Source organism: Hemiscyllium ocellatum, chromosome 19 (assembly GCF_020745735.1).
Source record: "Hemiscyllium ocellatum isolate sHemOce1 chromosome 19, sHemOce1.pat.X.cur, whole genome shotgun sequence".
NCBI classification, from domain to species: Eukaryota; Metazoa; Chordata; class Chondrichthyes; order Orectolobiformes; family Hemiscylliidae; genus Hemiscyllium; species Hemiscyllium ocellatum.
The window spans coordinates 17661200-17677632 of record NC_083419.1 but is presented as its reverse complement, the minus strand read 5'-3'; the positions used below and the strand labels follow the sequence as shown (position 1 = coordinate 17677632).

The 16433-nt window shown below is 43.1% G+C and overlaps 1 protein-coding gene across 2 annotated transcripts in view; it reads left to right on the top strand.

Annotated features, from left to right (window-relative positions):
- Positions 1-16433, top strand: part of LOC132824885 (tetraspanin-9-like) — a 193191-nt gene that overhangs the window by 41987 nt on the left and 134771 nt on the right. Inside the window, exon 1 of one of the 2 annotated variants that reach the window (XM_060839716.1) lies at positions 3793-3808. The exons of the other annotated variant lie outside the window; for it this stretch is intronic. Coding sequence (XP_060695699.1) covers positions 3796-3808 — 13 coding nt within the window. The 5' untranslated portion in view covers positions 3793-3795. Of the gene's footprint in view, positions 1-3792; positions 3809-16433 lie in introns of those variants that run through there. 2 annotated transcript variants of the gene reach the window in all.

The window sequence follows — 16433 nt, the reverse complement described above, 5'->3', positions numbered from 1 at the left end:
TTGGAAGAGAATATGTCAATGCCTTTTTTTTTCTGGTCAGGTGACGACAATTGTTGTGGTTAACGCTGGGCCCTGAGGCAGCCTGATGAGATTTTGGAAAAAAAAACCCCAAAATAAATCACCTCTGTCTGACTGGGACAGCTGCTGTAGAGACACACCTTTTAATTTCCTTCCCCCGCCCGGTTCCAAATCTAGGCCCCTGAGGGAAGAAAAACTTCCAATGCGGTGTGCCAAAGATTCTGAGAGCCCTTTGTTTCATAATGAGATTTATGGTTTTTGTGGAGCATTGAAGGGCTGGGCAGTTCTATAAAAATGAAAATAAATTGAAATCTGATCTGCGTGCTGGAACAGAACAGCAAATTACAGGCAGTGTCTTCCCTGCCACAGCTTGGGGTGGGAGTGCCCTTATTCACCTCACCTTTTGGGGAAGGCATGTTAAGTGTTCCTCAGGCATTAACCTGGCTGTGGGAGCAAGAAAATGTCTGGCAACAGAGCTTCATTTTTAAAAAAAAATCCCGCACCAGAGTGAAACACCTCCATAGCAAATGGGAAAATGGTCGTGGTTGTTGGAGGGCAGTCACTTCAGCTCCAGGATATCGCTGCAGGAGTTCCTCAGGGTAGTCTCTGAGGCTCAACCATCATGAGTTGCTCTGTCAACAACCTTCCCTCCAGCTTGAATGCCTGTTTTATGACAGTGAGCAGATTCTTATGCCAATGGGGCATCCCCCAATGTTTAAATACTCAAACGTCTGTAATAGGAACTGAAGTGTGCCATTTGTCCCCTCCAATCTGCTCTGCCGTTCAATGCCACCATGGCTGATGTGCTTGTGTTTCCTTCCCTAATAAGAATCTAACCACCTCCGTCTTAAAAATATGTAATGATCCCACGTCATTCTGGGGCAGAAAGTTGCAAAGTCACACTTCTGAGAGGGAAAAAAAGCCATAGTTCAAAAATAGTTCAGATTCTTATAAAGTTAAAAATCACACAACACCAGGTTGTAGTCCAACAGGTTTAATTGGAAGCACTAGCTTTCAGAGCGCTACTCCTTCATCAGGTGATCGTGTCCACCGCCAGATGGCACTCCGCAAGCTTTTGCTTCCAATTAAACCTGTTGGACTATAATCTGGTGTTGTGTGATTTTTAACTTTGTACACCCCAGTCCAACACCGGCATCTCCAAATCAGATTCTTATACAGTTCAATCAATTCACCCCTCACTCTTCGAAACTCCAGTGGAAACAGGCCCAGTCTGTCCAACATTTCCTCATTACTCTCCTGCTCACTCCAGGTATCAAACGAGTAACCCACCTCGGAGCCATCTCCAAAGCATTTCCATCCTTCCTTACATAAGGAGACCAAAACTGCATGCCATGTTAACGATATAGACTCACCATTGCCATGTAGAACTGAGACATAACCTACTTTCTTTTTATGTTCAGTTGCTGTCATAATAAAGGATAGCATTCCAGTAGCTCTCTCGCTTACTTGCTGTACCTGCTTACTAGCTTTCAGTGACTCATGCATAAAAGCAAGACTTGAATAGCAATCAGACTTGGCTAGACAGCCAACAGCAGTGTGATTCAGGACTTGACTATCTCTAACAAGAAAATGATGCAGCATCCTCTCTGTGTTCCCAGTTCCTTCATCAATATCCTGGAAGTCCCCCTTGACCAAAAGCTTATTGGGAACAGCCATATCCAAGCGAGGCCAACTTCTGATAGCACACTTCCCTCCCTTGAGTTCAACAACTTCAGATTGTGAACCCACTCCCATTGTTTCCTTGTCTTTTAGCCTTACTTGTTACATTTTCTGTCACCGTGTCCTCTCTCCCCTCCCCTCACCCCAGTGGGACTGTCAGTTGTTTCCAGTCTGACAGTTAGACACACCATTGTTCTGCCATTCTCACATTCCGGTCACGTAATCTGTATTATCTGCACCCTTTCTCCCCCTAGGTTACAATTACTATGAAGGTCAGCCTCTCCCCTTACCTGAAGGGGTGGCACGGTGGCTCAGTGGTGGCTCAGAGGTTAGCTCTGTTGCCTCACAGCGCCAGGGACCCAGGTTTGATTCCAGCCTCAGGCGACTGTCTGTGTGGAATTTGCACATTCTCCCTGTCTCTGTGTGGGTTTCCTCTGGGTGCTGTGGTTTCCTCCCACAATCCAAAGATATGTAGGTTAGGTGAATTGGCCATGCTCAGTTGCCTATAGTGTTCAGGTAGGTTAGGTGCATTAATCAGGGGTCAATGTACAGTAATAAGGTAGGGAAATGGGTCTGGGTGGGATCTTCAGAGGGTTAGGCTGGTCTTGTTGGACCAAAGGGCCTGTTTTCACATTGTAGGGATTTAATGATGACCCTCAAGTTAAACTACCACCAGTTGTCTCTCTTTAAGGAGATAATAGCCTATGATTTGGTAAGATCTTGCACCGTCCTCAAGTGGATGCTGCCTTTTCTCGCAATACAGTCAGGAAATCTGACTCAATGAAGCAGGCTCTGCTTTTTAAATAAAAATCCTTTTGAAGCAGGAAATGGTACAAACTTCACCAGGACTGAGGAATTCGGTCGTCTCACAGTCAAACCCCTTAGAAAGATCGCGGCACCAAGAGAGAACATTATGTTTGGAGTAGGGGTTGTTAACAGAACACATTTGAAAATCATCAACCAACAGAACTCTTTTTCCCTCCCATTCATGCAGCAAATTATTCTCAACAAAAATAATTCAAAATCTACTCCCCTGGCTGGGAGTCTGTGCTATTTCTGGGTTCTATATGGAATTGATACTTAAATAAATAACTGAGTCTTAGAATCTGGATTTTATATTAATGTGGTGTTTGGATGGAGAACTATGTACAGTGGGAATAAATTGGCTGGAACTTTGTTTATTGGAACAGATTTGGAACTGCTTCATATTTTAGTAACGACTGATACTGCTGCCGTTTCTGTTGACAACACCAGGAAGCAATGTGAGCTATTGCATTGAGGAATCCAGACTCAGAACAAATTGGTTTCTTTGCTCTGTGCCCAGGGTTGAAAGGAGAATTAATTAAAACATTACAGATGCTGGAGAGCCTAAAGTAAAGCTGCAAGTGCTGGAGAAATTCAGTAGTTTCTGTAGAGAGAGAGAGAGAAAAACAATGTGAAAACTTTGAGTCATGATGTGACTTATTCAAGTTTGCACTATTTCAGCCTTTTTTTTTATTTCCACAGTGTGGAAATAGGCCCAACAAGTCCACACCGACCCTCCGAAGAGCAACTCACCCAGACCCATTCCACTACATTTTCCCCCTTCCCCTAACCCTACAGGCAATTTAGCATGGCCAATTCACCTCACCTGCACATTTTTGGACTGTGGGAGGAAACCCACGCAGATACAGAATGTGCAAACACCACACAGACAGGTGCCTGAGGCAGGAATGGAACCTAGGTCCCTGGTGCTGTGAGACAGCAGTGCTAACCACTGTGCTACTGTGCCACCCACCTTCTGTGGCACCTTTGATTTGAATGCAGCACCAGTCACCTTCACACTGTCCTTGCAGTTGGTCTCCTTTTTCAGGATGGAGGCCACTGTTTCTATTGCCTATTTCTTGTGTGTGTGTGTGTGTGTGTGTGTGTGTGTGTGGTGTGTGTGTGTGTGTGTGGTGGGGGTAGAGGGGGAAGGTGGATGGGGATATAGTGTTTAAATAGCAGTGCTACCCTCCTGTTGCATTAAAATTAGTGTTCTGTTGTATTGAGCCTTTCTGTAAACATCCCATTTTATTGCAGCTTTTCATCATGTGCTCATCAGGACAATTTGCAAGAATGCCAACTCGAGGTGAGAACCAGCATTGTCCCGATGAGAGCAGGAGAAAATGTAATTGAAAAGCTGGTCTCAGTCAGAATCAAAATGTTGGATTTATATAAAAAATCAAATGATTCACTCGTGTCCTTTATAGAAAGATAGCTTCCATCCTTACTCGGTCTGGCCTACACGTGACTCCAAACACCATAACAATATTGTTAAGGTTTAACTGCCCAGTGAAGACACTTAGTTGAATTGAGTCTTGCACAGAATACTGAGGTATGGATTGTGGCAGTACAGACAAACCAGCTTCCTGAGGGCAATTAATTCTGGTCTTGCCGGCAATCCTGGTAACCTGAGAGGGTTGGTGTTTTCAATCTTTAGACCTCAATTTTTGTTGACGCTTCTATGATGTTATAAGTTTGACTCTGGGACGTAGATGAATTGAATTGAATTAGCTTTATTGACACATGTACTCACATGACTACAGTGCACAGTTTACAAATTGCCTCTTACTGTACCATCTTAGACACAAAGATATCTGGGAAAAGATTCTTGAGTACATCCTCTGAGGAAAACAAAATTAGAAAAATCCAGCATTGCAGAAATTCAAAAGTACAAAGTCACAGTAATCAGAAAGGTAAAGAAATAAAAATTTCAGAATAATTAACAAGGTTATATCTCACAATACAGAGAGAACGAGCCATTTTGATACAGAACTGGTTCAAAGGTAGAATACCGAGGGTGGTGGTGGAGGGTTGTTTTTCAGACTGGAGGCCTGTGACCAGTGAAGTGCCACAAGGATCAGTGCTGGGTCCTCTAGTTTTTGTCATTTACATAAATGATTTGGATGTGAGCATAAGAGGTACAGGTAGTATGTTTGCAGATGACATACAAAATTGGAGGTGTAGTGGACAGGGAAGAGGGTTACCTCAGATTACAACAGGATCTGGATCAGATGGGCCAATAGGCTGAGAAGTGGCAGATGGAGTTTAATTTACATAAATGCGAGGTGCTGCATTTTGGAAAAACAAATCTTAGCTGGAACTTATACACTTAATGGTAAGGTCCTAGGGAGTGTTGCTGAACAAAGAGACCTTGGAGTGCAGGTTCATAGCTCCTTGAAAGTGGAGTTGCCGGTAGATAGGATAGTGAAGAAGGAGTTTGGTATGCTTTATTTTATTGGTCAGAGTATTGAGTACAGGAATTGGGAGGTCATGTTGCGACTATACAGGACATTGGATAGGCCACTGTTGGAATATTGCATGCAATTCTGGTCTCCTTGCTATCGGAAAGATGTTGTGAAACTTGAAAGGGTTCAGAAAAGATTTACAAGGATGTTACCGGGATTGGAGGATTTGAGCTATATGGAGAGGCTGAACAGGCTGGGGCTGTTTTCCTTGGAGCGTTGGAGGTTGAGGGATGACCTTATAGAGGTTTATAAAATTATGAGGGGCATGGGTAGGGTAAATAGGCAAAGTCTTTTCCCTGGGGTGGGCGAGTCCAGAACTAGAGGGCATAAGTTTAGGGTAAGAGGGGAAAAATATAAAAGAGACCTACAGGGTAACTTTTTCACTCAGAGGGTGGTACGTGTATGGAATGAGCTGCCAGAGGAAGTGGTGGAGACTGGTACAAATGCAACATTTAAGAGGTATTTGGATAGGTATATGAATAGGAAGGGTTTGGAGGGATAAGGGCCAGGTGCTGGCAGGTGGGACTAAATTGGGTTGGGATATCTGGTCGGCATGCACGGGTTGGACTGAAGGATCTGTTCCCATGCTGTACATCTCTATGACTCTATGATGGCCAACCTTAATATAAGAAGAAGAAAAATAAATCGAAAGAGAATTTAAGACAAAGGTTATCACTTCCAAATAAGATCGCTGTGCTCTTAGGATTTGCTCATGCTGTGCTGACTGGAGTTGTACCATGCTGTTGTTATGTTACTGGGTTTGAAGAAAATTTATGATCATTCTCATACTGAAGTATATTTCGTTCTGCTTTAACGCTTGTCTTGTCAGCGTGAATTGGCTAGAATGCGATTCAGGAATTGTGGACACAGGAATTGTGTTTGGATAACACAAACTTTCTATGGAATGGGTTTAGCGATTTTCTATTAGCAATCTTCTGCTGCGTGATTTTCTAGTGCAGTGTTCCATGGTGCAGAGGAACCTAACTGTCGTGTACTAGCAGAATGACTTGGGATGCACTTCTTGGGACGGGCTTGACCAGTTTCTGCCTGAAATTTCAGCCAGCAGCCAGCAGATGGCAGGCGGGGTTCACTGTCCGCCTACTTCTGTCTTGCGTTGTGTGATGACAGAGTCTTTCCCAGAGAATGAATGGTGCCTTTATTCACATCCAGGCCTGTTGTCTTTCCCCATTTCGTCCAGATTCCGAGAGCCTCAACGCGCTCAAGGTCAGAATTTTTTCTTTCTTTCTAAATGTATTTAAGGTGTTGTGGTGAGATTCCAGAGCTCTAAAGGACCTGCTTCCTTGCTTTCCAGCGTTCAAAGAAATGCCTGAATTTCTTGGTATTCTATTCGGCTGATCAAACAGATTTTAAAAATAATATTGCCTGAGCACACTCCTGATGGTCAGAGGCGTATGTGTCGATAGGTAGCATTGGCAATAAAATATCAAAGAAACAGCTGTGCTGCAATTTCTGTTGTTTTTTCATAGGATGTGAACGTCACTTGTTGCTCATTCCTAACTGCCCACGAACTGAGTACTTTCTAGGCCATTTCAGAGGGCAGTTAAGAATCTGTGGTTTGGAGCTCAGAGCCAGACCAGATAAGGACAGCAAAAATACTTCCCAGCGACTTAGAAGGTTAAGAGATGATTTAGAGTCATAGCACAGAACAGACGTACAACTTGTCCATTCTGACCAGATATCCTAAATAAATCTAGTCTCATTTGCCATGATTTGGCTTATATCCCTCCAAACCCTTCCTATTCATATGCCCATCTAAATGCCTCTTAAATGTTGCAATTGTACCAGCCTCCACCACTTCCTCTGGCAGCACATTCCATACACATACCATCCTCTGTGTGAAAATGTTGCCCCTTAGGTCTCTTTTATATCTTTCCCTTCTCACCCTAAACCTATGCCGTCTAATTCTGGACTCCCCAGCCCCAGGGAAAAGACCTTGTCTATTTACCCCATCCATACCCCTCATGATTTCATAAATCTCAATAAGGTCACCCCTCAGCCTCCGACGGTCCAGGGAAAACAGCCCCAGCCTGTTCAACCTCTCCCTATAGCTCAAATCCTCCAGCCCTGGCAATATCCTTGTAAATCTTTTCTGAACCATTTCAAGTTTCACAACATCCTTCCAAAAGGCGGGAGACCAGAATTGCATACGGTATTCCAAAAGTGGCCTAACCGATGTCCTGTACAGTTGTAACATGACCTCCCGATTCCTGTACTCAATTTTGATCCAACGTTTTTGTAAAGATAGTCAGGGGAACAACCAGTAAATGGAAGGAAGCTTTCTCTGGTTGTAGGTGTGAGGAGTGGATCGAGGGGTAGGAGCAGACACTTGCTCATTGGAATTTGCAACACCTTTCCACAAATAACAATTAGTGCTGGTTCAATAAAGTTTCAAAATAAGTTTGACAGAATGTTTTTCACCAGAATTATCAAGGCATGTGGACAGTGGCGAGTATCCAGAAATAGGTCACAAATCCTTCATGATCTGCTGGTGGATTAGGCTGGAAGGGTGAAATGACTGACCTTATCTTGCTGCATGTCTCGTGTGGAAACCTTTGCTGTTTTGCAATGCTGCTTCAGCACTCTGCACTCTCCTGGTCGTTCTTGCTAGGTGTGTCTTTCCTCTGTGTTAAGGTAAAACTATGTTGGCTAAGCTCATTGACCAGATAAGGAGGAATTTCTTTTCCCAGAGAGTAGTGAATCTGTGGAATTCTCTGCCCAAGGAAGCAGGAGAGGCAGTTTCATTAAGTATATTCAAGCACAGTTGGATGTGTTTTTGCCTGGTAGGGGAATTAAGGGTTATAGGGCTAATGCAGGTAGGAGGCGCTGAGACAATGATCTTAATGAATGACGGGCCAAATGGCCTACTCCAGCTTCTAATACTATGAAACTATGAAATTGCTGACCTAGAGAGAGGCAGTGTTGAACCATGACCTGATCTGAGGGAAGGCAGTGCCGATCTCTCCTGTACGATGGGTTTGACTCTTTTGAAAAAGAATAACTTGCAAGAGAAGCCCATTTCGTGAGTTGGCAGAGGCACAATGGACTGAGCACTGTCCTAATACTTGGGAATGGTGGGGTTTTTTTCATGGGGAAATATTTGGACAAGCTGAGCTTGTCTCCATGAGGATTTCAAAGAGTAAGAGGAGACTTGATTGGAACACATAAGGTTGTGAGAGATCTTGATGGAGTGGCTATGGAGAGTATATCTCCTATTATGGAAGAATGTAGAACTCAGAGTCACTGTTTAAAAGTTAATGGTCACCCATTTAACACAGATATGGAAGAATAAATGTTCTAACAGAGAGTTGTGAGAGTTTGAAATTGCCTCCCTCGAAAGGAGGTGGAAGCAAAGTTCTTGAGTATATAGGTCGTTCTGCAATACCACCGCTTTCGTTAGCGTGAATTTGCTATAACACAGTTGACGAATTGGGGACATTGTTTCGAAAGCTCCAAGTTTTAAAGCATGTATTGGTTATAACACAGTCCTGGCCCCATTAGTTTAAATAGTGCTACTACTACACGATTTTCTTATAACATGGGATTGCACCAGAATGGAACTACTGCATTATAGCGGAACTGACCGGATTTTAAGGCAGAAGTGGTTAGATTCTTGATAAGCAAGGGGGTGAAAGGATCTCAGGGAACAGGTGAAAATGTGAATTTGATATTAGAATCAGATCGGCCCTCATCTGATTGAATGGCAGGGCAGGCTCGAGGGGCTGAATGGCCTCCTGCTGCTCCTAAAGTATTTGCTTATATATAATTGCAACTGCTTTTGATGAAATCCATCATTTAATCAGCCTTCATATTCCTGAGAATGATTTGCAGACTGTATGTGTTTTAAGGATATTTTTGAAAGAGGGAGCTTAGATTTAGTGGCTGTAGATTCTTTGGTGATAGGGGGAGGTATTGGGTGTATTAGAATATGTGCAGGTTAGGTGAATTGGCCATGCTAAATTGCCTGTAGTGTTAGGTGAAGGGGTAAATGTAGGGGAATGGGCTTGGGTTGGTTGCGCTTTGGCGGGTCAGTGTGGACTTGTTGGGCTGAAGGGCCTGTTTCCACACTGTAAGTAATCTACTCTAATATCTGAAGGTGGATAAATCTCTGGATCCTGACCAGATATATCCAAGAACCCTGCAAGAGGCTGGATAGGAAATTGCAGGGGCCCTGGCTGATATTTTTGAATTATCATTAGCCACGGATGAGGTCCTGGAAGACTGGAGGGTAGCAAACATTGTGACCCTTTTTCAAGAAGGACTGCAAAGAAAAACCTGGGACCTACAGATCAGTAAACTTAACATCTGTGGTAGGTAAGTTACTTATGAAAATTCTGAGGGATAAGATGTACATACATTTGGAAAGACAGGGTTGACTAGGTGTAGTCTGAATGGTTCTGTGCGTGGGAGATCGTGCCTCAGAAATTTGTTAGAGTTCTTAGATGAAGTGACCAGGAAGGTTAATGAGGGCAAGGTGGTAGATGTACTCTATATGGATTTCAGTATGCCCTTTGATAAAGTTCCACATGATAGGCTGCTCTGGAAGGTTAGATCACACGGTGAGCTGGCAAATTGGATACACAGTTGGTTTGATGGCAGTAAGCAGAGGGTAATAGTGGAAGGATCCTTGTCAGATTGGAGGCCTGTGACTAGTGGAGTGCCTCAGGGGTCAGTGCTGGGCCCATTACTGTTTGTTATCTATATCAATGATTTGGATGAGAATCAACAAGGCATGATTAGTAAGTTTGTAGATGATGCTAAAATAGGCGGTGTTGTGGACAGTGAGGAAAGTTCAGAAATTGCAGCAGGACCTTGATCAGCTGGGGAGGTTGACCGAGAAATGGCAAATGGTGTTTAATATGGAAAAGTGTGAGGGACTTGTATTTTGGAATGTCAAATCAAGATAGGAGCTTCATGGTGAATGTTAGGGCCTTAAGGAGTGTAGTGGAACCTTGGAATCCAGGTGTACGGTTCTCTGAAAGTTGAGTCCCAGGTAGACAGAGCAGTGAAGAAGGCTTTTGGCACACTGGCCTTCATTGGTCAGGGCATTAAGTATAGAAGCTGGGAAGTTATGCCGCGGTTGTTCAGGACATTAGTGAGGCTGCACTTAGATTATTGTGTTCAGTTCTGGTCACCTTGCTATAGGAAGGATGTTATTAAACTGGAGAGTGTGCAGAAGAAAGTTACAAGGATGTTGCCAGGACTCAAGGGTTTGAGTTATAGGGAGAGGTTGGACAAGCTAGGACTTTATTGTTTAGAGTAGAGGAAAGTGAAGGAGGATCTGACAGAAGCGCATAAGATCATGAGAAGCAGGGATAGGGTAAATGCACTCAGTCTTTTTCACAGGGTTGGGAAATTGAGGAGTAGGGGGCATCAGTTTAAGGTTAGAGGGGAAAGAATAGAGGGAACCTGAGGGGCTGTTTTTTTACAGAGAGGGTGGTATGCATTTGGAATTAGCTGCCAGCGGAAGTGGTTGAGGCAGGTACATTAAAAATATTTAAAATGCATTTGGAAAAATACATGAATAGGAAAGGATTAGAATGATATGGGCCAAGTGCAAGAAAATGGGGTTAGTGTGGATGGACATTTTGGTCGTCAGGGACCAGTTTGTGCCGAAGGGCCTGTCTCTGTGCTGTAGGAGTCTGTGACTATATGATATAAACATAGAAACTAAAACAAAGATTGCCATTTTGTGTGTAATGAAGAGAGCGCGGAAATGAAGACCCCTCTGGTCCAGACAGCTCACGGGTTAGCTCTCCAGGCAACCAAGATAACTACTCAAGAACTGCTTATTTCTTTCAACTGCTTCTTTCATGTGGCATTTGCAGGAGTACTGGGTAATTAATGAGGAAAGTCTTCTAATATTTCCCTCGTGGGACTGACCACAACCACAGCTTTATCCAAGAATTGAATAGTTTTTTAATTGGCTCCTGGACTGGAGTCTCTGTGAGTGTGCTTGGACTCCTGTGCGTCCTTCTGGTATTTATTCTGTTTCAGTTAGGCTCTGCTGCACAGTGTTTGAATTCGTGATTCTTGTGAAGTCCCTTCACCCCTTTACCATTTTGAAATCTGTTGTATATTCCTGTGAGGAGAAAGGAGCTTGCATGTAAAATTTGATTTAAGGAACATCTGTCTGTGGAGGTTAACCTTGCACATTGATCCTTCTGAGCAATTTGACATTGAACATGTTGCCTGAGTGTGTGGGATTTCTGGCTCATTGAGGTTGAGGGGAAACAGCCTTGATTTCATACAGCCCACACATCCAGTGTCGAGTGCTCACGCATCATCTACCAGAGGACCCCATACAGAATAAAGGCAGATCTCCACTCACCGTGTTTAACTATTAAACAGCAGCACTCATCTCATCACATGAAATCTTCAGGACCCATCTTTCAATTATTATCATGTAGAAGTTTTTATTATCAGGGGTATCTTCTCAGTGGATCATGTTTGTAATAGTCAGCATTACCCGTGTAAATGCAGGAAGAATAGTGATGTTAGTCTAACGCAGGCAAAACAGTTCTTACCTGGTTGCCGCTGGAGATTTCCTGAACATCTACAATGGATTAGCCGCAACCTGCTGAAAAGTTACATACCAGAATCTTTTGAAGTGCTTTCTGCCTAAATACTTTAGTGTCACTGGCCATGTTTGATCTCAGGCGAAGCTCTCCACTCTCCTTTCGTTCCTCAGAGGCTATTGAATCTGTAGAATTCATCACTACATAAGGTTGTCAAGGCTGGGTCGTTAAGCGTATTCAAGGCTGAGCGAGTCAGATTATTAATCAGTAAGGGGAATCGAGCGTTATGGGGATAAGACAGAAAAGTGGAGTTGGGGATTATCAGATCAGCCTTTGGGTAGCAGAGGAGACTCGATGGGCCAAATGGCTCCTATCCCTGATGGTCTTTTGGTGGTTGGGAGGGATCAGCACATTTTTGAGGCTTCAGTAACACTTTGCTCCCATGGGAGAATAATCCTACTCAGAATTGGGCCATTCAGCCCATCAAATATTTTGCCAGTTCTTTGCTAGACAAATCAGTCATTCAGTATTTTGCCCTGTGCTCTCACGCAGCCCTGTATCTTGGAACATTTATCAAAACAGATGATGTGTATCCAGGGATGATCTGTGGTCAGGTAATGACCTGAGCAAGAATACCCAAGAGGATTATTTAAAGGGCAGAAGGTTTAGCTGCTCTTGTCAGTGGAAGTGGTTTACCCTCCATTACATGTGCTCCTGTTTTCACAGGAGGACTAATGGTTATTTCTCCTCTTTTTAATGTGCCCACTGGTAATGGAGCTGAACGGTCTATTGCTCTCACACTTTGGCAATTTGTAACTAGTTGACTCATTGCTAAATATTTGTGTTCTAACTGGTCTATTTTCCAGAATGCTGCCCAGCTGGGTCTGGGACCTCCTCATAGATTATGTTACTACCTACCTTTACATTGTCAAAAGACTTGGAATACTGGAGTACTGTGGGAGAGGGGGGAGAAAAAGACAAATTTTGTCAAAACTTCTCATCTTGCACTCATGAGGACAATTTGTATGAGTGCCAATGTAAGGGGAAGTCAAAAATTTTCTACAGGTATTTTTTTCAGCAATATGACCATCCAGCAACGATTTCTAAATGTTACATGTGATTCCTTCAACAAAGTCACAAATTGGATATAGTGAAGGCTCAAACTTTTTACTTTCTGGCACCATACTGACTCATCCTTGGCTTCCTAGAAAATGGCTTGTTTTATGCACCAAGTGTCGGCCCTTGGATCGTGATGTAGAACAGAGAGACCTAGAGGTTCAGGTACATCATCTTTGAAGTTTGACACATGTAGACAGAGTGTTTAAAAAGGCATATAGCACAGTTGCCTTCATTGCTTGGACGTTGGAGTATAAGAGTTGGAATGTTGTGTTCAGGTTGGGGAGGCCTCTTCTGGGATAATCTGTCCTGTTCTGGTCACCCTGTTATAGGAAGGGTATTGTTAAGCTGGAGACGGTTTGGAAGAGATTTACCAGGATGTTGCTGGGAATGGTGGGTTTAAGTTATAGGGAGAGGCTGGATAGGCTGGGACTTTTCTCATTGGAATGTAGGAGATTGGGGGGGTGGCTTTTTAAATCGTGAGGGGTATAAATAAGGTAAATGGCAGGTGTTTTTTCCCTAGGGTGGGGGATTTCATGACTGGGGGCATATTTTAAAGGTGAGAAGAGAAAGATTTAAAAAAGACATGAGGGGCAATTGTTTTACACAGAATGGTTCATGTGTGGAATAAACTTCCAGAAGAAGTGATGGATGCAGGTGCAGTTCCAACGTTTAAAAGGCATTTGGTTAAGTATATGACTCAGAAATGTTTGGAGGGACAGAGACCAAGCCCAGGCAAGTGGGACAAGTTTAGTTTGGGAATATGATAGGCATGGGCTGGTTGGTCTTAAGGGGCTGTTTCAGTGCTTTATGACTCTTAACATGGTTGGCTAATCTTGCAAGGCACTTTTTCAAATGTCTTGCAAAAGTCCAAACATGTTACATCTACTGATTTTCCCACTTAGTTACACCCACAAGGCTCCATTGGCTTTATCCCTTTTCGTAACTCCATTTCATCTTTACTTAATCATATGATGATTTTCTGTATGCCCTGTTAAGAGTAATAAATTCCTATATTCTCTAGACAACTGATATCAAGTTAACTGGCCTTTAATTCTCAGTTTCCTCACCATTCTTTTTAACAGTGATTTTGTCAATTATTTTAATTTTCATACTGGGACCACAGGCAGTGTAGTGTAATTGCAATACAACTGCCCCATATTGATTCAAAACATCTGTGAAATTCCAGACAATCCTTAAATACCACTGCTGCCTGTTATTGAAATATGAATTCTCTTTAATGGAATTATACAGAAGGTAGCAAGAGTAAAGGAGAATTCAGTTATTCCCCCTGTGGGAATGGAAACACGATACAATAGAATTAAACCATTTGTCTGGACCCGAGAACAAGTACATGCAACTTTAGAGGATTGTTAGATAGTTCTCAAGTGGTGAGAAAATAGTCCAAGTTATCAAAGTCGCAATGGGAGCTACATGTATTATGTGCCCAACCCCACCCCCCCAACTTCACTTTCTGCATTCATAGACTCATAAAATTGTACAGCAAGGAAACAGACTCTATGGTCCAACTCATCCATGCAGACCAGATATCTTGAATTAATGTTGTCCCATTTGCCAGCATTTGGCCCATATCCTTCTAACCCTTTCCATATCCTTCTATACCCATCCAGATGCCTTTTAAATGTTGCAATTGTACCAGCCTCCTCCACTTCCTCATTCCATGCATGTACCCCCCTCTGTGTGAAAAAGTTGCCCCCTAGTTCCCTTTTAAATCTTTCCCCTCTCACCTTAAACCTATGCCGTCTAGTTCTGGACTCCCCCACCCCAGGAAAAATACCTTGTCTCTTTATTTTATCCGTGCCCCTCATGATTTTATAAATCTCTGTAAGGTCACCCCTCAGCCTCCGATGCTCCAGGGAAAACAACCCCAGCCTATTCAACATCTCCATGTAGCTCAAACACTCCAACCTTGGCAACATCCTTGTAAATCTTTTCCGAAACCCTTTCAAGTTTCACAACATCCTTCCTAGAGTAAGGAGATCAGAATTCAATAGTGTATTCCAAAAATGGCCTAACTATTGTCCTGTACAGTTGCAAAATGACATCCTGGCTCCTATACTCAATTCACTGACCAATAAAGGAAAGCATACCAAACACCTTCTTCACTATCCTATCTATCTGTGACTCAACTTTCAAGGAACTGTGAACCAGCACTCCAAGGTCTCTTTGTTCAGCAACACTCCCCTGGACCTTACCATTAAGTGTGTAAGTCTTGCCCTGATTTGCTTTTCCAAAATGCAGCACCTCACATTTATCTAAATTAAACTCCATCTGCTACACCTCAGCCCATTGGCCCATCTGATCAAGGTCACATTTTACTCTGAGATAACTTTGTTCACCATTCACTGCACCATCAATTTTGGAGTCATCTGCAAACTTACTAACCATTCCTCTTATATTCAAATCCAAATCATTTATATAAATGACAAAAAGCAGTGGACCCAGCACTAATCTTTGTGGCGTACAATTGGTCACAGTCCTCCAGTCCGCTAAACAACCATCCACCATCACCCAGGACTTGATCAGGTGTATCCTAGACCTTTGTGAGAACCTAGGGAAGTGATTGCTGGCCCCCTTGCTGAGATATTTGTATCATTGACAGCCATGAGTGAGGTGCTGAAACACTGGAGGGTGGCTCATGTGGTGACACTGTTTAAGAAAGGTTGTAAGGAAAAGCCAGGGAACTATGGTCTGGTGAGCCTGACCTCAGTGGTGGGCAAGTTGTTGGAGGGGATTCTGTGGGACAGGATTTACATGTATTTGGAAAGCAAGAACTGACTAGGGAGCATCAACATGGTTTTGTGTGTGGGAAATCATGAATCACTAACTTGATTGAGTTTTTTAATGAAGTGACCACAAAGATTGATGAAGAATGTCTATATGGACTGCAAAGCATTTGACTAGGTTCTGCATGATAGACTGGTCAGCAAGGTTAGCTTACACGGTATGATAATACAGTATAGAATCAAACAGCACAGAAGGATGTCATTCAGCCCATTGTGCTTATGATAAGCCTTTAACAGGGCATGAAGCCCTTCGCCTACTCAACAGGGACCTCTCCTGCCAAACACTCACCTGTGACCAGACTCTCTTGGGGATCCACAATATTCTGTCAGCTCTGGTTAGCCAGTGACTCTTGGGAGGTGGGTTTTCCATACCCTGGCTCCTTGATCATGAAGAAGGCATCTGGCCCACTACGTGCTGCTTTGGGCCTTCCTAAAAGGACAAGACGTGCAGCTTTCTCAGCTCACGTCCTGGCATCCGAGACCCTATGTTGCCTCCGTTAAATATCATATTGTGTGTGTGTGTGTTTGTGTCTGCGTAACTGTACGCACGTTTGTAGGTGTATTTTATTCAATTTATTTCTCTATGGAAGAGAATCTCTAGTAGGGTCAGGATTTATTAATTGCCCTTGAACTGATCAGCTTGATCGGGCCATTTCAGAGGGCAGTTCAGTGAGTCTGACGTCACGTGTAAACCAGACCAGGTAAGGACAGCAATTTCCATCCCTAAATGACATTCATGAATTAGAACAACTTTTACAGCAATCAGTGAAAATTTCATGGTCACCATTACTGAGACCAGTTTTTTATTCCTGATTTTATTTAATTGAATTTAAATTCTATCATCTCTCGCTCTGAGATATTTGTGTAAAATGATTTTGTGATCGTGTGTATGAGAGAGAGAGAGAGACCTTGGCGTTTATACAACCGTGAAGTACCTTAGATACTTTGGCAGACTGTTGATGAATGCATGAACTGGCAATTTAAACATTCTCGCTTAGTGTTTGAAT